The following is a 23,955-nucleotide window of genomic DNA, read 5'->3' as shown; positions in this document are numbered from 1 at the left end:
ATTTTTAATGTATCAACGTTTATGTAGAGATAGCTGTTAATAGGGGTTAAACAAAATGTCGTCTGGAGTCCAGACATAAAAATATAAAACACCTCCAAACAGTATTGCTTTGTGTTTGTGAGACTCGAGTGATAAAACAAACTGGGAATGGGCTCAGAGTCAGATGACTGGGCTTCTGTGTGAGTTACTTATCTTAAATCTGAGTTCATGTCACAAGCAGCTACAGCGAGAACAAGGTCTTTATTCTGTCAAACTCGATCCTGTCCAACATGTCCTGTTTCTTTATGTCAGGGCAGGTCCTCCCCCGGACCCACAGGAACAAGCCTGAGTGGCTGACAGCCTCCTTGATGAATGAAGTGTGTGAGATGAAATGTGACCAGAACTGAACCTCAGATATCTGAGGAGGTGAGTGCAAAGGGATTCCTCCACACAGTGCCCCCTGGGGGCCACAGCTGGAAATACTGACGTCAGACAAGCTCACAGACAAACAGCTCCTTGGCTTTATGAGGCCGTCAGCTCCAGTTAACATGGGGGGGGGGGGGGGGGGGGGGGGGTGTTTCTTGGCAGGTGCATCTGGTGTGAAGCCAAAACCTCAGTCATGTACTTCACAGTTAGTTGTAGCCTCAGTGGAGCTTCCTCAGGAGAAACCCACTCATGTTGCTTTTAGGAAGATTCTGATATTGACCAACGTTTTCTTATCTGGGATTTGTTCTTATGTAAGAACAGAATCTACGCACACGTGTCACATGACTCCTCATTAGATCCTTATTATCTCTTCATCACTTAGTCCCCCGCTCGGCTCAGTCCCTCTAACGAAAACAAGGAGAGAGGAGTCAAATAGAAATGTAAATGTAGCTGCACAGGCTATAGATTAAAGGTGCAATCAGATGGAAAACACACACATTACAGGTAATACTACTGTGTGTGTGTGTGTGTGTGTGTGTGTGTGTGTGTGTCATGCCAAAATTATCATATCCCTGTTGCCTGGGTAACCATCCTGGAATCCCTACATTGTGTGTTTGTGTGATCTTGTATCTAAGTGAGGACATGTTTCCTCCTGTCAGCTGACACCTGGTTTTAAGGTTCAGAGTAGAATCATGTTTTTTAAAAGTCCTCACAGAGCCATAAATAGAATGTGTGTGTGTGTGTGTGTGTGTGTGTGTGTGTGTGTGTGTGTGTGTCAGTGGATAAGGAGCGTAGACTTGTGTGAGTGTAGAGAGACAAATGGCTGCAGGACATGATGTTCCTCGTGTCTTCTGCTTGAATTCAGGACCATCAGTTATTAGACAAACCATCTGACTGTGAATTGAGTCCAGTGGTATGAGGACGAGTTCCCAGTGGCTCCAGTGCACCACACCAGTGAACACAGGTGGTTTTCATACAGGGTTAGAGTTCCTTTAATCCTGATCACTTCTAGTGGTGACGTAACAGACTGCAGCCACCTGAACCCCCCCCCCCCCCCCCCCCCTCCAATCATGTAGGAGAATCTACGGTGGCCTTCAGGTGACATACAAACACAACTTAATGATTCTGGGCTACTGTACAAACACTGCAACATGTTAAACATAATCATAAACAGACCTTGATTGTGTTTATATTCAGTCACTGATTTTGATCATATATAGTGAATGTTTATATACAGTCAGTTGTTGTGTTTGTATGTTTATATATAACACCTTCATGTGAGGTGTATATATATATTTTAGATGTATATATTTTATTTCCATTTGTATATTCTATTTTCTCTTATTTTTTGTCTGCCTTTAATATTCTGAGCATTTCCGTTAGTTAGCCTGTGACCCAAGCATTTCATTGCAAGCGACTGCTTCATGTAATCGTTGTGTATATGACAATAAACTCTTGAATCTTGAATATTTTGTATTTACAGGTCGAATCCACTGGAAGTCACTTCCGTTCATGAGTCCAGATCCATGGATCCAGTCCGTGGTTGGATGTGATGCGGGGATCCGGGTCGCTGGATCCGGGGCTCCGGGGTTTGGTTGTGTGGTAGCTAGCAGCCTGGAGGCCCTGGTTGTTGTGTGTGTTTGTGTGTGTTTGTGTTTGTGTGTTTCCTCCTCTCGTGGAATACCTGGGATCAGTTTGATTTCCTCCAGCCCCGAGCCGCGGCTCCTTCATGTGACGGTGTCCCGCAGGAGGCCTCCTCTCTCCGGGATGTGACCGAGTGGCGGTGCGCTGAGCCGGGAGCACGTTGACTGGGGTCGCCTCCTCGCTCCTCCGGGTCCGGATCTTGTAGCTGTTTCTCCGGGAGTGTCGGGCCCCATGGAGTGTACATGAACCGGCTCGGATAGGATACCTACCGGGGTAAGTGGACGTGGTGGGGTCGCTCCTCCTGCGGGGACCTGGACCCTCTTATTCGGGTAAAACGCGGGATAGCCTGCTAGCTGCTCCGGGGTTAGCTCAGCAGGCTAGCTGCCGTCTTTGTCTGGAGAGACCGGGGAGCTAAGGGATATGCGCCCATCGTCGGACACGTCCCCGCCTGACCCGCTCCATGTGGGACCCCGCTCCTCCGCATCGAGTCCCGCCTCTCACATGTTTATCAACACCTTCGTTTACTGTTCTTATTAAATGTTCTTATGATGTTTCTCTGTGACGCTCGCTCATGTCTCCTATCAGCGACAGTACAGCCCGGTGTCTGTTCTCTAACTAATGTCAGATCGGACCAATGAACCAGTGGGAGTCTGGGTTGTCCACTGGGACTGAACCAGTGGATCCCAGTGGGAGTCTGGGTTGTCCACTGGGACTGAACCAGTGGATCCCAGTGGGAGTCTGGGTTGTCCACTGGGACTGAACCAGTGGATCCAAGTGGGAGCAAGTTCCAGCTCAAACTGCAGGCAGGAGTGCAAGGGCTGTCCGATAATGGATGACAGTGAGGTTGGAAGCGCTGCATCGGCGATTGTCCGTCAGTCGGCGGTTAGGAGGCTGGATCAACGGGCACATAAAGCGTCTGTGGGCCGGGGCTCGGGTCTGTGCTGAGCCGCTTGACCCCGGCTGTGGACGCGGGGGTGGTTACGGTGGAGCCGTCCGTCTGTGGACCAGTCCGTCGGTGATTTCACGGAGAATCTCTCAGCGCCCACAGAGAAGCAACAACGCGTCCGATAATGGATCTCGCTAGCCTCGTCGCGGGCCACGGCGGGCCTCGGACCCGCCGCGCTCACGGAGCTCGGGCCCCGCACGTCCTCCGGGCTGTGCCTCCGGGTTCGGACGTTGTGTGTCCGTGTGGAGCGGACACCGTCCACCTGAAGTGCGTGGAGGGCGATGTTAGTGGGTGAGCGTCGCTCCAATGGGCAGTGGGCTCCACGGCTAACGGCTAGCTGCTCCCCTCACCCCCGATTCATTCAGCTAACGCTAGCCAGGCTAGCTGGGTTAGCTCCGTGTCTGTGCTGTGTCGGTAGCCCTCTTCACTTTCTGCACATGACGCGTGTGATGATCCAGCTGTCCTCCATCAGCACCTAGCAGCGCGTTGTGTCCCCAGGTGGGAGGGACGGAGCTAACATGCTAACTACATGCTAGAGCTGCAGGGACCCAACGTAGGCGTCTGTTGCTGTCAGTGAAACATAGTTAGTGTAGTACGTCGGTGAGCTGGTGTGACATCAGGTGCTGGTTTAACTACTGTGACGACAGAACTCCTGTTGTTAAAGTGACTGAAGCCTGTGATGCCCTCTGACCTCAGGAGACCTCCTGTGGTCAGTGATCTGCTGAGTCCATGTTCTCTGTCAGTTGTTCTCACAGAGCTTCACCAGGTGCAGCCTGCTCTGAACCTGCTGCTGGTTCACTGACACTGTGGCTGTGGATGAACTTTATCATTAATCTTCCAGTATTTGCACTGTTGAGATGGTTCACTGGAAAATGAACGTTCCCTCATTGATACAGCTGAACTACCTGGAGACGATTCTACCAGCATGATGATGTCCTCCATCTGTCTCCTGTGATGTCCTCCGTCCGTCTCCTGTGATGTCCTCCGTCCGTCTCCTGTGATGTCCTCCGTCCGTCTCCTGTGATGTCCTCCATCTGTCTCCTGTGATGTCCTCCGTCCGTCTCCTGTGATGTCCTCCGTCCGTCTCCTGTGATGTCCTCCGTCCGTCTCCTGTGATGTCCTCCGTCCGTCTCCTGTGACGTCCTCCATCTGTCTCCTGTGAAGTCCTCCGTCCGTCTCCTGTGACGTCCTCCATCTGTCTCCTGTGACGTCCTCCATCTGTCTCCTTTGATGTCCTCCGTCCGTCTCCTGTGATGTCCTCCATCTGTCTCCTTTGATGTCCTCCGTCCGTCTCCTTTGATGTCCTCCGTCCGTCTCCTGTGATGTCCTCCATCTGTCTCCTGTGATGTCCTCCGTCCGTCTCCTGTGATGTCCTCCCAGTGTCCAGGGGCCCAGACGGTCAAATCTGACCTGAAACAAGCTCCTCCCCCCGTGTGTTTATCCTACATGTCTCTGACGTCTTCCTCTGTTTTCACATGATGATCACAACTGTGCCTCTGATCTCTAACAGGACAACAGACATGAATCCAGGTGTGATAGAAGAGGTTCTGGTGTATCTGCTGTGTGGAGAGCTTTGAGTGGACATCAGGACTAGAGAAGCTCATAAACCCAAACACCTTGTAGCACCTCATGTATTTATACAACCAGGATCGTGGATCTGCAAAGAGTGGAGTCAGTGTCATCGTTGATGAGACGTTGATGTGATGAGGAGACAGAGCAGCAGAACTAAGAGCTGGTCCAAGATGCACCTGAACCAGCTCTAACTATAAGCTTCGTCGAAAAGGATTTAGAGTCTGAAACATGGAGCGGGTGTCCTCCTCCAGGACCGACAGGGGAGATGTTCCACAGGTTTCTAGGAGTGTTGTAGTCTCCATTCAGCTGCACCAGGTGTTGTAGATCCACTAACACGTCACTTGTTTACCTCAGAAGCAGCGTCAGGGATCAGATCTGTGAACGAGGACACGAGACATGCAGCACAGGTCTTTCTCTCTGGTAAATCCTTTCCTGTGGACGGGATCTGTGTGGACCTGAGTGTCTCGTGGTCGTTGAACCAATGAGCAGCAGGACGCTGGCTGCTGACCCGGTGTGACCCCGCTGGAGGACGTCTGCCAGTCTGTAAATATTGTGCATCACTGCTTTGTGGCCTTGACAGTGACGGTGGCTGAACATGATGATGAGCTTGGGTTTGGAAATGTCCTCCAACGTGTTTAAGTGTGTGTCTCTTCTTCATATATATCCAGTGTCGGGGGTAAGTGTGGGAATGAATGAGAAGACAGAGCTGAGAGGAAATACAATGAAAAGAAACTTCAAACTACAGAAGAGGAGGTTTCCTGTCAGTCGCTCATTTGTATTTTGAGGATACAGTCAGACTGACAAGGACACACAAAAATAACCTGGACAAAAAATGAATATATAACATACATTCCTCCTGCTTGATATTGATTATGTCCTGTGTCTCTGAGTCGCTGTGTCCTGTCCTGTGACGCGTGGCTGTTACTCTCGTGCAGGGAGCTGAGCTCAGAGCAGCTGACAGAGCCACACAGCTCATCAATAGAGCTGAGTGTCCTCTGTGACCTCAGGTGGACCGAGTCCTGATGGAGCAGAACTCTGTCCACGTTCAAACTACAGAGGTGAACAATCCGCTGCCTGTGCGTTAGGGGACGGACGGGAATCGACCCGCTCCCGTGTCGTGATGTTAATGAGGGCTCAGGAGAACACGGTGAGGAAGTTCTTCAAATGGGGAACAAGTGTTCAGTTGGACTTTAGGATGAACTCATCAGAACTTGGAGGTTAAAGGTCACCGTCACTGTGACATCACACAAGAAGAAAGAACTCTGTTCACCTAGACTCACAGATGAACTGATTAGAGGTCAGAGGTCAAAGGTGACCCGAGCATGGAACAGAATGTATGTTGACTTAAACTGCACTGGATTTGGACCAATTGAACGCCTCTCTGTTAAAAGTGCTTTGACTTCTGAAACTCCGATGAAAACGTGACGTGTATAAACTCAGAGTTTTGGATCCAGCTGCTCTGCGTCGATCCAGAGCAGCAGCTCAGTGTCATGGTTTGGTTTCTTTTCAGCTCTATGATGCTGCTGGTCTTTGTGGGTTGAACCTGTCAGAGACTGGAGCTGCTCTGCCTCAAATCTACAACTCGATGTTATTGTACAACATATTATAGACAAAGTTCTGTTTTGTGTTCATCTTAGTCCGATTACACATAATCCAGATTTCACAGCACTTCCACTGACATCCTGCTCAACTGTTGCAGTATGTGCTCATCTCCTGCTCATGTTGGGCTGAGGGTTCGGGGGGGGGGGGTGCTTTAGTGCTTCTTCCTTATTAGGGCTGACTGTTGTTTCAGTTCACTACGATGTGATCGTGTTAAATCTGATAAATAATACCAACGCTGTGCCGAGTGTTTCTCTTATTCTTCCTGGAAACTTTAAGTTCCTCCACGTTCAAACGCGAGCAGAACCTTCCTTGAATATTAAACCGTGAAGTCAAGTTCTCACCAGGTGAGTGTGAGAATACGACAGGACAGAGGGACCTGATGCATTGAGCTGTTTGATAAGAGTCATGGTGCGAGAAGTGTTTCAAACACACCTTCTCTCTGAAAGACTTGAGTCTGAATGATGAGGTGGAGGAAGGTGTTAGAAAGTCTTCCTCTCAGAACCTCTTCTGTGGGACTCAGAAGTCGGACACTAACACCAAGGTGGAAGCAGCATCTGCATTTGAACTCAATGGTTTCCAGTTGATCTACACAGATTCAACCAGATACAGTTTTACTGGGATTTAAGAATAATGCAATAATTAATAAGTTGCTGCTATTCTTTTTTTTGTTTTTTTACTCCAGCCCTGTTCCTCTTTACTGTCTGTTGATCCGCTCCTAATGTTTTGTGTAGTTTGCGGGTTGGGAAACATTCAAATAATCATTAAACTGACGCCCTGTGATCCTCAGTGTGTCCTGCAGCTTTAAATCCATCAACCACAAACTGTTCAGTTCATTGGGAACATGCAGCGTCTTCTCTGTGCTCTTATTGTTGTAACCAATCACTGGTCCAACCTGAACAGAACCAGTCCTCTTCAGTGTGGAACAGCAGAGTTGTGTTAGTCTGTGTCTGACCACCCCCCCGTGCCCTCCTCTGGATGACATCATCCCACACTTCAGCTAGATGACCCTGGTAGAGGAACACAACCACTGAATGTTCTGGAGATTCTCCTGCTGCGTTTCTTCACGTGGGAAAGTCTTGTTAAGGTCCAGACCAATGTTCTGGACCTTTTCTTGAGTTTATATCCAGTGTCGAGATCTGACCCACGAACACACAAAAAAGCTCTTTTCGAACAGCTGTAACACTTGATGGTGGTCGTGCCTGATGCCTGCATGATGTCATATCAGCAACAACCAGTCACAGTTACCTCTCAGGACTCACACCACAAAGCAACAAGTGTCGTCCATCAGGGTGGAGTTGTACTTTTTATTAAGGATTGAGATTATTTCTAACTCGGAGCTCAAACCCAGTTTTGAAGTGACAGCTTGTTGGAGGCGGTGGAACCGAGTCAAGCTCACTCCTCTTGAAAATGTCTATTTCTATAAAGAACCATCAAACATGATGTAACCACCTGAGCATCGGATTCACAGCAACACAGAGAACCACAAAATCACCACCAATGTTCCCTGATAAATGTTCCACTCTCCCTGAAGTCATTTTTAAATTCTATAACGCTGCAGACATTTGAAGCCGCTCTTCATCCTCCTCTTTACTTTCCGTTGGAGCTCCTGGATGAAAAGCACACAGACATTTATCAGGAGAGTCTCAGCTCTCCAGCTGGTTAGGATCTTCTCCTACAGCTCTGCTCACTGGAAACCTGACAGCGGCTGGAAGAGATGTCCAGCAGGAGAAACACTGTGTATCCTGCTGGGTCACTCAGTCTGATTATTAGGTTTGTAGAAGCTCACGTCCGCTCGGAGGAGCCGCACAGTCTCAGGCTCGTGTCCATTTAGAGATCCTCCTCCGTGATGGACACCAACTCCTCCTCTTTCTAAACATCCTTCTCCAGCTCCTTCAACGTGAGCTTGCTGCTCTTTGTTGGCTGTCTCGATAATAAACGAAAAATATTAGGGTTCTGGAATGTTGGAAAACATTAATGTTATTTTTTGCTTTTAAGGAAAGATGTTGGGGCATTTTTCTACTTATCCTCTACTGAAAATTATTAATCAGAAAAATAACTGATTAAAATAATTCTCTGATAATGTTGACCAGACATCTGTTTGTTTGAAATTTACAATGCATAGAATAAATAAAATTACTAAATATAAGCGGTTTGCAGACATGAACTACAGAAAATGGGAAATACAGTATTATCTGTAGCAGCAGCAGGTTGTCGGGTCCGACTCATTCATACAGGAACATGTGGGAACATCCAGGTGAGGGGCGGGGCCGGGCAGCAGGGGGCGGAGCCTGTAGAGCAGCAGGAGGCGGGACATGACGTGTAAACTCTGCTGTGGAAAGACGTTGTTGTTTACAGCTCGTCCACACCGGCGTCGGCCCTCATCACCAGAAGATCTGGAACCTCCTCGTGTTTCCAAGTGGACGTCTTCGTCTTCTACGTGTCCAGCTCCTCTTCTTCATCCTGAGATGTTTGTGTTCTTCAGGTTTCACGTCACGTGTTAGAAACCTCGTCCACACGTCCACTCGCTCACTGGGAAGCTTCCACACATTGTCCTGCTGGTTCCTCACATGGACTCACTCTGACATGTTACACACATGTTACCAGGAGGCTGCAGGAGAAGATCCAGAACATGTCCAGAGAACCTGACTCACAGACAGAACGTACAGAACATGTCATGAAAGTGTCACTGACATGTCAGGAACACGTCACTAACATGTCAGGACATCAGTGCAGGTCTGAAAACAGCTTGATTAATTAAATCAGGAGAGAAAAGGTTTCTCATTAGATCAGATCTTCAGGGTTTCACTGCAGATCGATGAGCTGGTTGATCTATCAGATAAATGTTGGAATCTTGTAAATCATCGTGAACTCAATATTTTGTGGATTTGTATAGTTTGTATAAAAATGTTCCTTCTAGCTTTTGGTAAATTCAACAGGCAGTTAAAAAGTTTAATTTTCTTGACATTAAAAAAATCTATAAATTATGGACAAACACATTTAATGAAGTGGTCGTTAGTGAGTATTTCAGTTCTTTGAACAGTTTGTGATGAGATCAGTGAAAACTGCTGAAGGTTTAATTATTAGTTTCACATCCTTTCAAACGTGTTCTCTCATCAGACTGGTTCTGTCTCTGGAGCCTCCTGTGTGGTTTCCAGTGTTTGCTCCACGTTGTGTGTTTGCTGTGTGTTGTGTTGGAGCCTCTGACGTTGTGTTATTAGCAGCAGGATTAGCAATGACCCCCTCCTCCTGCTGACCATCTGTCTTCTCAGCTGCTTGGGTGCAGGTAGAGAAGACTTCAGCGTCTGGTCGGGTGCACTGAGCAGTAGGAGACGCTCCTGCCACACGGGGTCAAAGGTCAACCTGTAGGTCTACAAAAATATGAAACCATCTAAATCTTCAAAATCAACAAATGTGCCCGTCAAATTCATTTCAGCTCAATGTAAATGTTTAGATGATCTTGTTGATCTTTACATTTCATTTCATTGAGCTGACGCTTTTATCCAGAGCGACTCACAAAGAGAGCATCAACCATGAGAGCGTGTGAAAGAGGCTCCACAGTGAACTGTAACAGAACGTGATTTATTCATCTTCAGATGATAGTTTGAGATTTCCAGCCCTGAACAGAGACTTGACCTTTGAACCCTCTGCTCGTGTTTGAGTCTGGACAGAAGCTGAGGGTTGGGAACGAGGACAGAGACACGTGTCTTCTCGTCCTGACGTGGTGTCATCATTATTATGTCTATCTAGGCCTATCACCATATTGTTTATTATATTCTGGTTGAATGATATATTGACACAGAAATAATAGCGATGTCATATTAAGAGTTTTTTGTGCCCGACAGTCGAAGTGATCAGAGTTCAATCTGTGTGTAGAGAATGTTTCCTCCTCTTTCCCACAAGCTGTGATTGGATCATTGGCTGATTGTGGGTGTGACTGAGTGAATGAACTCTGTGATCGTTGGGCAGTGACGTGATCGAACACTGGTCGCTACAGTAAACAGGCAATATCCAGGTTTTCATGTCGAAGTCGATGAGATGATAATGGGGACAGGCCTAGAGCGACCTGCATCTGAATATAGAGTGAAACATGAGAGCAGGGCTTCACACCATCACACCATGAATAACACCATGAAACTCAAATGTGGAAATATTGGGCTGGGTTGTTTAGTCTGTAGAAAAGGTGAACTTTGATTGGAGTCAGTGTGATGGTGCCACTAAGCGTGTTTTCCTTCTATGTGATGTAAATATGGAGTTGGTTGTAAATCTCATTTCTGTTGCTGCTGTCGACTCGACACGTTTCTCCAGCCTCTAAATCAGAGACTTGTAGAAACGCTTCTGGCCTTGTTGTGTTATATGTGAGATATGAACAATGACACAGACCATGTTCTCCTCCCGATTGGTTCTTATCAGTCACATGACTTTACTATCAGTGGTTATTGCAAAGTGTCAGTAGCAGCACTCATCACTTCCATACAGGGTTAGTAGCACACAGCTGTCACTTTCCTTCGGAGTTACAAATGGTATCAGAACATCTGTAAAGGAGTCTCCAGACATGACCTGGGGAAAAAGTTTGGAGAATTGGGTCGGGGCTTCATCGGCAGTTTGCCTTTCACACAACGCAGCGGGGGGGGCTCTGCTCAAACAGCATCATTGAGGCGGAGGTGGTAGTAACGTATTGATTATGCTGCAGAGATCGTGGGATTGTGTTTACAGCACATCAACACAATCGTCTTATCACAACAAACTCTCCTGACACCTTCGTCTGTGTCTTCTACATGTGCAGCACCGTTGTTCCTGTTTTTTGAACTTTTGGGTCTGAATCGTGTAGCGTCATCGATACAGATGTGATTATTCCACAGTATTGATGGTTATGATGGTTTTATCATGTGTGGTTGTCCCCTCTCTGACCTGTTCTCTGTGTTCTGTGCAGGAGACGATGTGGGGAGCAGGGAGGAGGCGCGGGGACCAGCCCTGAGGAGGCGTCCTGCGGCTGGGAGGAGCACGGCCCCCCTGTGGCCCTCCTGCGGCGCTCCGGGACGCTCCCACTAAGATGTCCCTCAGCAGCGGCCCTGCAGGCGGGAAAGGTGTGGACTCCAACGCCGTGGACACGTACGACAGTGGGGACGAGTGGGACATCGGTGTTGGCAATCTGATAATCGACCTGGACGCTGACCTGGAGAAGGATAAACTAGAGATGTCGAGCAGTAAGGAGGGAGGGGGCTTGGCTGCCCCCCCCAGCTCTGTGGCTGCTTTACCTGACAATATCAAGTTCGTTAGTCCTGTGGCCGCCACGCAGGGCAAAGACACCAAATCAAAATCCAAGCGCAGTAAAAACTCTAAGGACGGTGTTAAGGCCCCAGTCTCAGACGGAGCCAAGAAGGAGATTCAGGGCCGGGCCCCCGGGGACCCCCCAGCACAGAACCCCAACTCTACCCCTCCTAAGGGAACTGACAAATCTAGTAAACTCTCCCGAACAACCCTTCCTGCGGTGAAAAAGGACAAGGATGGGATATCTGGGAAAACTAAGAAGGAGAAAATGGAGGTTGTAGCCACAGGAGTGGTTAACACTGAGAAGGAAACCCTGGCCCCCATCGTGCCATTGGGGGCCCCTCACAGCGGCCCATTCGAGGGCCAACAAGTCCCCGAGTTGGCTGCCGCCGAGCAGCTGGGGAACATGGCCCTGGACTCGTTAGGGATGGGTCAGCCCGACGCCATGCCAGCAGAGCAGGAGGAGCTGGACGGCGTTGAATGCCGAAGTCTGAAGAAAGTCGTGGGTGGTGAGAAGGTAAGAGGAGCAGAGCGTTTATCTTCTGTCTAAATAAAAGGTTTGGTTGTTTGAAAAGCAACTGGTTATCACAGAGGATTTAACTGTTACTCTCTCTCCTTTGTTCACGTTCTGGCTGAGCTGCCCTTTCAACCAGGGCTTTAAAAAACTGATGTTGGTGTCAAAGACTTAATCCCTCTGGGAACTGAGCCGTCTTCTGTCTGTGGATTCATCCTGATGGTGATTGCATGTGTCGACCCAACTCCTTCTCCTAAACGCAGGTGTCACCACTGAGAACAACACAACCAACTGAAAGAGGGAAAGAAACCAGAATGCATACAGAGCAGAGTCTTCAGTGTCACCGGCTTGTTTCCTCCACCTCCAGCGTGTGCTCTTCTTCCCTTGACACACTGGTCATCAGGGTTTTCATAGTTTCCTGCAGAATGTTTGTCTTCATCAGCCGTCTCTCTGATCTCCCTCTGGTCCTCTGTGAGGGACGGGTCATGAAGACGTCTGAGGAGAAGGACCTGTTCAAACCTCAGCTCAGCTGTAATGTGACCAGTGACTGCCCCCCCCACGTCTTTCTACCTCGTGCTCCCAGGCTTTATGTTTCCTGCAGATTGTGATTTGAAGATTGTGAATGGAGGCATCAGTTGTCTGCACTTGAATGTTTTGGTTGAAATCTCCTCTGCGCTTGTCTCAGTAAATACATAAGTGTAAACATGTTAATGAAGCCTGAAGGGATGGCCCCTGCTGGCTAGCTGCAGTAGATGTGGTGAGCCCTGCCCCCTCTGTGACCCTGTCTCCGGAGGACTCCGGCTGAATGTGCGTCACACAGCTTGGACTTCAGATTGAACCAGTGATGGGGCAGCACAGGTTGCTAAGTGTCAGTATTTATAGTCACAGGAAGTCAGCAAGTCAGAAAGTCTGCCAAGCTTTCTGATTGGACGCAGAATGAGTAAAGGCCCCTGAGTGAAGGAGGAGTCATCAAGCAGTGTACAGTGTTTCACAGGAAGAGAAAAGACAGATTTAGACGTCAAAAGACCAGGATGTTAGTTTTATAATAAGAGAGACATGAAGACTTAAGACAGAGACACAGGATCCAACCTGGACCATGAATCATTCATATCATGGAGACTTCAACCTCTGCAGTCGAAGCCATTTCTCCTGTTTTTGGTCACCTGGTGTCCTTGTGTGATAACTCTTGTACGACCTCAACCCCGGAATGCATATGCTTACTGCAGTGACAAAGCAAATGGAAATCGGGTCTCACAAAAATCTACAATAATGAACAAATTTTTTGGCTTCTGAAAATTGTTCCCCCAAGTCTGGGTGATCAGGAGGGAAAGGGAACTTCTAACCAACTCACTTTTTATTAAATCAAACAAAGCAGCTCCTCTGCAATGAGACGGCCACGTCACAACTAGTCTACCAGGATGGGTTCAATCTCATTGTTATTCAATTGCAACGTTTGTTTGGATCAGAGCTTCCACACACATGCCCAGTCAGAAACACAGCCTCTGATTGGTCGACAAGTCAGAAACACAGCCTCTGATTGGTCGACAAGTCAGAAACACAGCCTCTGATTGGTCGACAAGTCAGGAACACAGCCTCTGATTGGTTAACAGACTCAACCCAAGGCATTTGGGGATTTCCGGTTGGAAACTAAAAACCATGCTAACAACAACAGTAACTGTTCAACATGGAGAAATAATCACAATATTGTATAGAGTTTTGGATTTGTCAGATTTGTCTCCAAAAGTAAAATCATCAAAACACTATTGATGGGATGCGATTGGCTCGGAGCCCTTATTGATCCGCTCCGACTAACGTTGTTTCTCCTGGTCTGTCCGGACGAGCGACCGGCTGCAGCTTCAGGAGATGTTCAGGGTTCAGACCTGCTGCAGCTTCAGGAGATGTTCAGGGTTCAGACCTGCTGCAGCTTCAGGAGATGTTCAGGGTTCAGACCAGCTGCAGATTCAGGAGATGTTCAGGGTTCAGACCTGCTGCAGCTTCAGGAGATGTTCAGGGTTCAGACCAGCTGCAGCTTCAGGAGATGTTCAGGGTTCAGACCTGCTGCAGCTTCAGGAGATGTTCAGGGTTCAGACCAGCTGCAGCTTCAGGAGATGTTCAGGGTTCAGACCAGCTGCAGCTTCAGGAGATGTTCAGGGTTCAGACCAGCTGCACCTTCAGGAGATGTTCAGGGTTCAGACCAGCTGCAGCTTCAGGAGATGTTCAGGGTTCAGACCGGCTGCACCTTCAGTAGATGTTCAGGGTTCAGACCAGCTGCAGCTTCAGTAGATGTTCAGGGTTCAGACCGGCTGCACCTTCAGGAGATGTTCAGGGTTCAGACCGGCTGCACCTTCAGTAGATGTTCAGGGTTCAGACCAGCTGCAGCTTCAGGAGATGTTCAGGGTTCAGACCGGCTGCAGCTTCAGGAGATGTTCAGGGTTCAGACCGGCTGCACCTTCAGGAGATGTTCAGGGTTCAGACCGGCTGCAGCTTCAGGAGATGTTCAGGGTTCAGACCAGCTGCAGCTTCAGGAGATGTTCAGGGTTCAGACCAGCTGCACCTTCAGGAGATGTTCAGGGTTCAGACCGGCTGCAGCTTCAGTAGATGTTCAGGGTTCAGACCGGCTGCACCTTCAGTAGATGTTCAGGGTTCAGACCAGCTGCACCTTCAGGAGATGTTCAGGGTTCAGACCAGCTGCAGCTTCAGTAGATGTTCAGGGTTCAGACCGGCTGCACCTTCAGGAGATGTTCAGGGTTCAGACCGGCTGCACCTTCAGTAGATGTTCAGGGTTCAGACCAGCTGCAGCTTCAGGAGATGTTCAGGGTTCAGACCGGCTGCAGCTTCAGGAGATGTTCAGGGTTCAGACCGGCTGCACCTTCAGGAGATGTTCAGGGTTCAGACCGGCTGCAGCTTCAGGAGATGTTCAGGGTTCAGACCAGCTGCAGCTTCAGGAGATGTTCAGGGTTCAGACCAGCTGCACCTTCAGGAGATGTTCAGGGTTCAGACCGGCTGCAGCTTCAGTAGATGTTCAGGGTTCAGACCGGCTGCACCTTCAGTAGATGTTCAGGGTTCAGACCAGCTGCACCTTCAGGAGATGTTCAGGGTTCAGACCAGCTGCAGCTTCAGGAGATGTTCAGGGTTCAGACCGGCTGCACCTTCAGGAGATGTTCAGGGTTCAGACCGGCTGCAGCTTCAGGAGATGTTCAGGGTTCAGACCGGCTGCAGCTTCAGGGTCTGACAAACTGTGTCGACTTACATTGACGCAAACTATCAGTTCATCCTGACTGAGCTTTAACTCAACTGTTGAAGTGAAGGGTTCCTCCTGTGGACACCAAACCTAATATAGGAATATGTGAACATATTGGCCATGTAGTTCTGAACCTGTGCACGTGGTTTAATTCAGTCCTGTTGGTTTTTATAGCTCCTCATATATTCCTATTGCTGTTCCACGTTTCTTCGACTGAGGACCACAGCCTCAGGTATGAAGGTATGAAGAAGTGGCTCCTGACCAGAGCTGCTCTCGACCACAACTCACAGCAGAGAGCGGCTTTCAGGGAAACAGACTCATGAGACCTGGAGTCAGGCTGCAGGGAAAGAGCTTTGGCTGAAAAAGTAAATTGAAGTGAAGCATCCTGAGAAGCCAACGGGCCCCTGACACCTCCTCTCAGCAGCCAGGGTTCCTGGAAACGAGGAGCAGGTCACATGTCGGAGCGCTGCGACAGCTCCTCGTCACTCAGGACTCCTCAGCAGGAGGTGGGTCCCCTGCTTGGAACAGGCAGAATTCACCTCTGCAGTTTGGGATTAAATTCAGGTCCTTTAAAATGTGTTAAACAGTAAAGTCCTCACGTGGCACCATCATTCTCAGAACCGGAGGATTCCTGGGCCCCCGTCCAAAGAGAGCCTGGCGTCTCCCTCTAACCCAGATGATATTTAAACACCCGGTGGAGAAATAACTGTGAACCTGTTGGTTCATCTCTGACATTCTGAGTGCGTGTGAGAGCAGCGAGGGCTCCTGCTCAGAGGAGAACACGGTTCCACGCTCACCTTTCCAGGAGCACACTGAAGACTCAGGACTTGATCATGTATCGTCCACTGGGTTTCTTCAGAACAAGGAGACATCAAGTAGAAGGATGGAATTGATTTGACCGGTCGAGCCCTGTGGAGAACGTCCTCAGGTCTTTGTCACACTGTCAGGGAGTATTTGGGATTTCTGTCACATGTCACTGAAGATCAGATCCTGTGTCTTCACTCGGTAGCTTCAGACATGAGCTGTAAAATCCAGAGAATTGAAGAGTTCCTCCAGAGTTTGTGTTTCGCAGCTGAACAACACAGCAGCAGGTTTCCAGCCGGGTGCAGCAGACGGAGACAGAGGTCATGTGATCTTCTTGACCACACACAGACTGAAAGCAGCTTGAGCAACCTGCAGAGTAGACCATCTTCTTCCTGTGTTCCCCACATCACCAGGGTACGTGAACGGTCGGGTGTCTTCAGGTGTTGGTTTGAACGGAATTAGTTTTGAAATGAAAACACGTCTTTGGACGGAGCCTCGGCCTGGGGTGCATTGTGGGACTTGTAGTTTACGCCTCCTGGAGTTATTACAGTGTCTCTTCCTTTATCCCCAGTTTGTCAGAGAAGAATAAACCAGGAGGACTCTCATCTGGAAGCTGAGTGTCAGCAGGTGGTCTGATGTTTCCTGGGGAATCACATCCACTCGGTCGGCGTCTCAGTGTTTGTGAAGTTCTGATCAGTGTCGCTCATCTCTCCCAGCGAGCGAGTGACCTTGAAAGGAATGTGGCGTTGTAATGAATCCTTCTCTGACTGAATGGAGAGGAGGAGCCGAGCTGTGGCTGTGTTGTTGGTGTGAACTCGGCAGCCAATAGTGTGTGTGTGTGGGGGGGGATCAGAGCAGGAGTGTGTGCGAGAGCTGGTTGGTGGGTTTTCTGCTCTTCGGGGGGGGGGGGGCGGCGGCGTGTAGATGAGCTCCACACGCATCAGCTCTGAGGTCCAGAGACGTGTTCCTCAGGTCTGTGTGAGGAACACATGACGCCTGTAGGAGTTTCTCTAAGTTGCTCTGAGTTTCTCTGAGTTTCTCTGAGTTTCTCTGAGTTTCTCTAAGTTTCTCTGAGTTTCTCTGAGTTTCTCTGAGTTTCTCTAAGTTTCTCTGAGTTTCTCTGAGTTTCTCTAAGTTGCTCTGAGTTTCTCTGAGTTTCTCTAAGTTGCTCTAAGTTTCTCTGAGTTGCTCTGAGCTGCTCTGAGTTTCTCTGAGTTTCTCTAAGTTGCTCATCATCTTCGACCGACTGACTGTTCGTCTGTTTGCTCTCTGCTTCGTTTCTTCATTGACGAATCAGGAGACGTTATAGAGCCCAAGAGACTCTTGCAGGTCAAACTGGACTGAACACTGATTATCTCTGAAAGGCAATTGGGCTACAGACAACCCATAATGCAACACTGTAGTTCAGAAAGAACCGGTTCTTTCTTCAGCACAACCTGCAGGTGTCCTGTTTTCATTTGAGTGTTTGTTCAGCAGAGAAGTCGTCATGTTCCTCGAACACTGAGAGCAGCAGCAGCCTGGCAGCTGATTGGCTGGTTGACGTGATTGACAGCCTGTATGTTGCTGAAGCAAACTGGTTCCAACTCCCAGGACACGGCTGCATCAGGTGTCGGCTGTTGGCTGTTACCTGGTTACCCCTCCCCCTGGGATCTGTCTCTCTTCACCCCCCCACCTCTCTCGTTGTCCCATTGCAGATCAGGAGGAAGGGTTCAGATGATGACACGTCTGTTCAGGTAACAAAAGCTGCAGCTCACTTCCTGCTGGTGTGTTTGCTCAGTTAGGAGTTTTATGACCAGACAATCATATACAGGCTTTTAATGGAGCTATAGAAGTTTCTGTGTGTCGGGGTGGAGGAGGAGGAGGAGGAGGAGGTGTGTCAGAATCCGGTGACTACGGTTTCTGGTGTTCTGTGGTTTGAGAGAGAGAGAGAGAGAGAGAGAGAGAGAGAGAGAGAGAGAGAGAGAGAGAGAGGGGGATTTGTTTCTGTGGCTGTTGTTGGTCTGTTTTGTTAATCAGCTAGTGAAGTGCAACCTTTGATATTTTAGGTTAATGAAAACAAAAATTCAGTTTTCGATAGTAGTGAGTTTGAGCTGGTTTCTGACATGAAGTCTGGAAACCAATTTTCTGGAGATCATGTCTTTCCTTTCACATGAAGAACGCAGCAGGAGATTGTTTTGGTTAGACCCGTAGGAACATGTGGGGAACATCCAGGTGAGGGGCGGAGCCTGTAGAGCAGCAGGAGGCGGGACATGACGTATAAACTCTGCTGTGGAAAGATCAGTGTTGTTGTTTACAGCTCGTCCACACCGGGGTCGGCCCTCATCACCAGAAGATCTGGAATCTCCTTGTGTTTCCAAGTCGACGTCTTCATCTTCTACGTGTCCGGCTCCTCTTCTTCATCCTGAGATGTTTGTGTTCTTCACGTTTCACGTCCGTCCCGTGTTAGTCTGAAAGGAGCTTGATTAATTTATATCAGGGACTCTGAAATCGGAGGATAAGAAAAGCAGGTTACGAAATAGATCAGACTTTCAGTTTTCACTTCATAATCAATGAGGTAGTGGATCAATCAAATCAAAAGTGGGGATCTCACATATCAAACTCAATATTCTGTGGTTTTGGATAGTTGGTCTGAAACTGTTTCCTGGAGCTCTGTGAGAATTCTACAGTTACATCTACAATTCTACATTTTTCAATTATAAATCAATGAATTATGGGCTTATTTAACGATATTGTAGTTACTGAGGTTTTTTAAATTACATTTGAGGGAACAAACCAGAACTACAAGAATCAGGAAAGTACCATTTCTCTTCAAGAAGGAAGAGTTTTCTTTCCCGGACCTTCTACCAGGGGGCTGGCAGGAAGAGTTCCAGAAAATGTTCCCCAGTGTCTGAAAGCAGCTTCAGTCAAAGTAAACATGTTTTATTTGAACTATGAATGTGTTCTTTAGTATTTGTTGAATCCTGCTCAAAACGTGACGTCCTGTGTAACCAGCAGCAGAGAGAGAGTTCCCTGTGAACCTGTGTGAATGTGAAGGATTCACTCCGACACCTGATCTGCTCCTGATGACTCGTCTTCATTTCTTTTATTTATCACTTTATGCTTTTGCTTGAGTAAACGATTCTTTGTTAATGTATCAGATCAAGTGGTGCGAAGCTGCAAGTGTGTGTATGGCAGGTCCTGATGTGGATCACAGGAGGTAACGTGGAGCTCTGGCTCCTCCACCTGCTGCTGGAGCATCACAGTGTGGGAACCTGTCAGTCCCACCTGGCTCCACTGCGCTGGTGGGAAACCAGTGATGAGAACTGGGTCGTTCAAACCTCCGCCTGTGTTGTCCCCTCTGTACGTCACGCGTGTGGACCTCTCTGCGTGTTAACCTAAACTTCCTCTGTCTCCCTCCTCCAGATGGAGTCTCCAGTCTCCACCCCTGCGCCTCCTCCTCTCCACCTCCTCGCTCCCGTCCCCAGCAGCGACATCTCGTCTCCCTGTGAGCAGATCATGGTCCGCACGCGCTCCGTGGCGGTGAACACAGCGGACGCCGCGCTGGCCACCGAGCCCGAGTGCCTGGGCCCCTGTGAGCCGGGCACCAGTGTGAACCTGGAGGGGATCGTGTGGCAGGAGACGGAGGACGGTGAGACCAGCGCTCTTCAAACAGACCAATCACCTGACACCATCCCACAGCTGAGGGCGCAGAACAGAGGCTCTGTTTGTTTCTTATAGATTAATATTTACAGCTGTGAAAGATAATGATAATCCAACTGTGGAGATCTCAGGTCCACGAATGTTCTCTGCTCTGTCCCACAGGCTTCTCCTTTCATTTGTGTTCCAACAGCTGATGAGTGATAGAGTCAAACCCAGTAGAACTATCATGTTTGGTTTCAAATATTTTCTATGTGGATAAAAAAAATTACTAAACAGCAGCAATAAACATGTCTTAAAGAAAATAGAAGACAGAGAGAAGGGAGACAACATCTGAGACATCGACATCCTGACCAAGGAGAATTCACACAAATTACAAAGACTTGTGTCTTTTATGATAAATTTCTTTTTTTGATGTGAATCTTAAGCTTATGTGTTGTGAACTGTGAGATTCTTGGATTCTCACTTTTAAAGAAATTTCCACCTTTTGAATATTGAATTCAAAGTTTTTCAAATAACTTCCAGTCTTCAGACTCGGATCAGCTCTGATGATACATCTGACATGGAGTTTAACTGTGTGTGTGTGTGTGTGTGTGTGTGTGTGTGTGTGTGTGTGTGTGTGTGTGTGTGTGTGTGTGTGTGTGTGTGTGTGTGTGTGTGTGTGTGTGTGTGTGTGTGTGTGTGTGTGTGTAGGCATGCTGGTTGTGAACGTCACCTGGAGGAACAAGACGTATGTGGGGACTCTGCTGGACTGCACCAGACATGACTGGGCCCCCCCGAGGTACACACACAGTACTTTGATCATCACTTCATCAGTTGAGAAGGATGTGAAGACGATTAGATGAACGCTTCTTGAGAGATTTCAGTTTTTATTTATACATTTGTTTTTCTATCGTGCTAATCCAGCCCCCCCCCTCCTCCTCGGGGTGGTTGCTAACCCATGCTGTGGTGCTTTCAGGTTCTGTGAGTCGCCCAGCAGCGACGTGGAGATGCGTAGCGGTCGTGGTCGGGGGAAGCGGATGCGTCCCAGCAGCAACACGCTGCTGAATGACAACAGCAACTCCTCCGACAACAGAGGCAGCGGCAGCAGTAAGACTCGTGGAGCTGCTGCGAGCAGCAAAGGGCGACGAGGCAGCCAGACCGCCGGCGCCACCGAGGACGCCAAGGCCAGCCCGTCCTCCGCCAAGAGGAAGACCAAACCTGCCTCTGACATGGAGCCCACCTCCAGCTCCGAGGACACGAAGGCTTCCAAACGCATGAGAACGGACTCCACCGGTGCTGCGCCCCCCCTCCCTGGAGGTACACCTGATCCCCTGCCCCCCCCACAGCTGGACCGCACCTGCCCCTCCCCTATGCTCATTGACTGCCCCCACCCCAACTGTAATAAGAAGTACAAGCACATAAACGGGTTGAGGTACCACCAGGCTCGAGCCCATAATGACCCCGACGTCCGTCTGGACCAGGACGTGGACAGTGAGTACGGGGACGACCCGGCCCTCCATCCTGACCTCGCCTCCTGCAACGGGGCCGCCGTTTCCCCCGCCCGCTCCACCACACCCAAAGGACGAGGCTTTGACGCCTCCTCCCCGTCGCCAGGGAAGCTAACGTCAAAGGGAAAGAAGAAAGCCGGGGAGGCGGAGCCCGAGGTGACCGACGGTGGAGAGGAGGCGGCGTGTTTGACTGACGAGGCCAGCAACGACGGGATGGACGACCGAAAGGCCAAGAAGACGCAGAGACCGCCTGAGAAAGGGAATCAGAAAGGATCAAAGCCCGGCCGCCCTGGAGCCCCCGCTGCCCCTGGGGCCCCCTGTCCCTATGCCCAGCAGGAGTCCTCCCCCTCTCTGGGCTCTGTGGTACAGTCGGTTCCCAAGAGCCCACAACTGAAGAACATCCAACCCAAACCTCCATCAGCTGACACCAGCCCCGCCCCCACCAAGGACAAGAAGAAGAAGGACAAGAAGAAGCGGGAGGGGGGGAAGGAGGGGGACAGTCCAAAGGCGATGTGTAAGGGGGGGAGGCCTGAGGAAGGGAAGAGCCCATACTCTGATGACTGTTTGCTCAACGGCTCCACAGAAGCTCAGCAGAGCCGGTTGGCCAGCATCAAGGCCGCAGCCGACAAGGTGTACAGCTTCTCGGACAACGCGCCCAGCCCGTCCATCGGTGTGAGCAGCCGGATGGAGGCCGGCCTCGCGCCCCCCCACCTGAACCAGAACGGAGCCGACAACGCATCCGTCAAAACCAGCAGCCCCGCCTACTCCGACATCTCTGATGCAGGGGACGACGGGGAGGGGAGGGCGGAGGGGGTGAAGGTCAAGTCCGAGCCTGAACAGGGGCCTCGCGAAGGGGCCAAGAAGGCGCTGTTCCCCCCCCAGCCGCCCAGTAAGGAATCACCCTACTACCCTAACTATGACTCCTACTACTCACCCACTTACCCCAACCCCAGCCCAGGGGCAGCACCGGCAGCAACACCTCACGTGGAGGGAGCTCAGGTGAAGGTGAAGAAGGAGAAGGAGGAGGAGCCAGAGGTGGAGGAGGAGGAGATCGAACTGAAGGTGGAGCCTCAGGAGGAGAGGAAGGTGGAGCCAGGGCCCCAGCAGCCCTCAGTCATCCAGCAGCGCCCCAACATGTACACCCAGCCTCTGTACTACAACCAGTACTACGTCCCCCCCTACTCCTACTCAGCTGACCAGGCCTACCACGCCCACCTGCTGGCCTCTAACCCCGCCTACCGCCAGCAGTACGAGGAGAGGCATCGGCAGGTCGACAAGAAGGCTGAGGGCAAAGAGCGGGAGGCTGCTGGGAAAGACGAGTGGAAGCAGAAGGCCTCTGTGCCCCCCACGCTGTCCAGAGCCCCCAGCCTCACTGACCTGAGCGCCAAGGGGGGGCCGAACCCGGCCAAGTCTAAAGAGCCCCTCCCAACTTCAGAACAGGCCAAGTCCGTCATCATGGCGAAGGGAGAGGACGCCAAAGCCCCCTCCGCCCAGCCTGAGGGTCTGAAGATGAAGCTGAGTGAAGCAGGGCATCATGGGAAGGAGGAAGCTAAGCCGGGGGTGGAGTCAGGCAGGCCGACAGGCGTAGAGCCCGCCATGTGGTACAGACAGGTAAGAGGACGAACTCCACCTGTAGAGCAGAGCAGCTTTAAAACACTGTGTGGGACAGATCCACCTTTAGCATCTGACGCCATGAAGACTCAGGGATAGTTGGGTTTTAGTGTGTGATGTCTGGACTCTACGCAGACATTACCATGAGATACACAAACCTTCATATCACAGTCCACACACACACGAGTGGCTGTTTCAAACACACACAATCACAAACGTGTATCACACAGGTGCTACACACTAACTTCATTCATCGCACACAGTGGTTTTGTAGCTGGATGTATATGACTTCAGTTTTTATCTCCATGTGACTGAACTAACTGTTCTCCTCAGGAGCCAGACTCCCGCCTGTGGCCCTACGTCTACCCCAACAAATACTCAGAGGCCCCCAAGCCACAGGAGGAGGACCGGTGGAAGGACGAGAGGGAGAGGGAGCGAGAGAGGAAGGTGAAGGAGGAGAGGCCTCGGCCGAAGGAGGGCCTTCAAAAAGAGGAGGTGAAGGAGGGGGCGGAGGGCAGGACGCAGCTGCCTCCAGAGGAGCACAGAGGGGGGGGCAAGGAACAGCACCCCCAACACATGCAGTTCTCCTCCCCCCTGGCCCAGCACCAGGGCTACATGCCCTACATGCACGGACCCTACGCCTACAGCCAGGGCTACGAGCCCAGCCACCCCGGCTACAGAGGCATGCCCTCCGTCATGATGCAGAACTACCCCGGTGAGAACACGGGGAACAACCAGAGAACACACAGGGAACAACGAGAGAACACACAGGGAACAACCAGAGAACACACAGGGAACAACGAGAGAACACACAGGGTACACAGAGAGAACACACAGGGAACATCGAGAAAACACACAGGGAACAACGAGAGAACACAGGGAACAACCAGAGAACACACAGGGAACAACGAGAGAACACACAGGGAACAACCAGAGAACACACAGGGAACAACGAGAGAACACACAGGGTACACAGAGAGAACACACAGGGAACATCGAGAAAACACACAGGGAACAACGAGAGAACACACAGGGAACAACGAGAGAACACACAGGGAACAACGAGAGAACACACAGGGAACAACGAGAGAACACACAGGGTACACAGAGAGAACACACAGGGAACAACGAGAAAACACACAGGGAACAACGAGAGAACACACAGGGAACAACGAGAGAACACACAGGGAACAACGAGAGAACACACAGGGAACAACGAGAA

At 50.0% G+C, this 23,955-nt stretch overlaps 1 protein-coding gene across 2 annotated transcripts in view; it reads left to right on the top strand.

The window, feature by feature from the left end:
* Positions 1-277: 277 nt before the first annotated feature.
* The window catches only part of znf609a (zinc finger protein 609a), a 28,474-nt gene continuing 4,796 nt past the window's right edge, over positions 278-23,955 (top strand). Inside the window, exons 1-7 of one of the 2 annotated variants that reach the window (XM_053426591.1) lie at positions 278-405; positions 1,889-2,322; positions 11,100-11,954; positions 19,399-19,624; positions 20,326-20,413; positions 20,591-22,733; positions 23,067-23,448. In XM_053426591.1, the coding sequence (XP_053282566.1) occupies positions 11,220-11,954; positions 19,399-19,624; positions 20,326-20,413; positions 20,591-22,733; positions 23,067-23,448 (3,574 nt within the window). In that variant the 5' untranslated portion in view covers positions 278-405; positions 1,889-2,322; positions 11,100-11,219. Of the gene's footprint in view, positions 406-1,888; positions 2,323-11,099; positions 11,955-16,900; positions 17,730-19,398; positions 19,625-20,325; positions 20,414-20,590; positions 22,734-23,066; positions 23,449-23,955 lie in introns of those variants that run through there. The other variant, XM_053426592.1, reaches the window with a different exon arrangement.

The sequence above is a fragment of the Pleuronectes platessa genome, chromosome 7 (genome assembly GCF_947347685.1).
Source record: "Pleuronectes platessa chromosome 7, fPlePla1.1, whole genome shotgun sequence".
Taxonomy (NCBI): Eukaryota; Metazoa; Chordata; class Actinopteri; order Pleuronectiformes; family Pleuronectidae; genus Pleuronectes; species Pleuronectes platessa.
The sequence above is the reverse complement of the archived record's forward strand: the minus strand, read 5'-3'. Positions and strand labels throughout refer to the sequence as shown.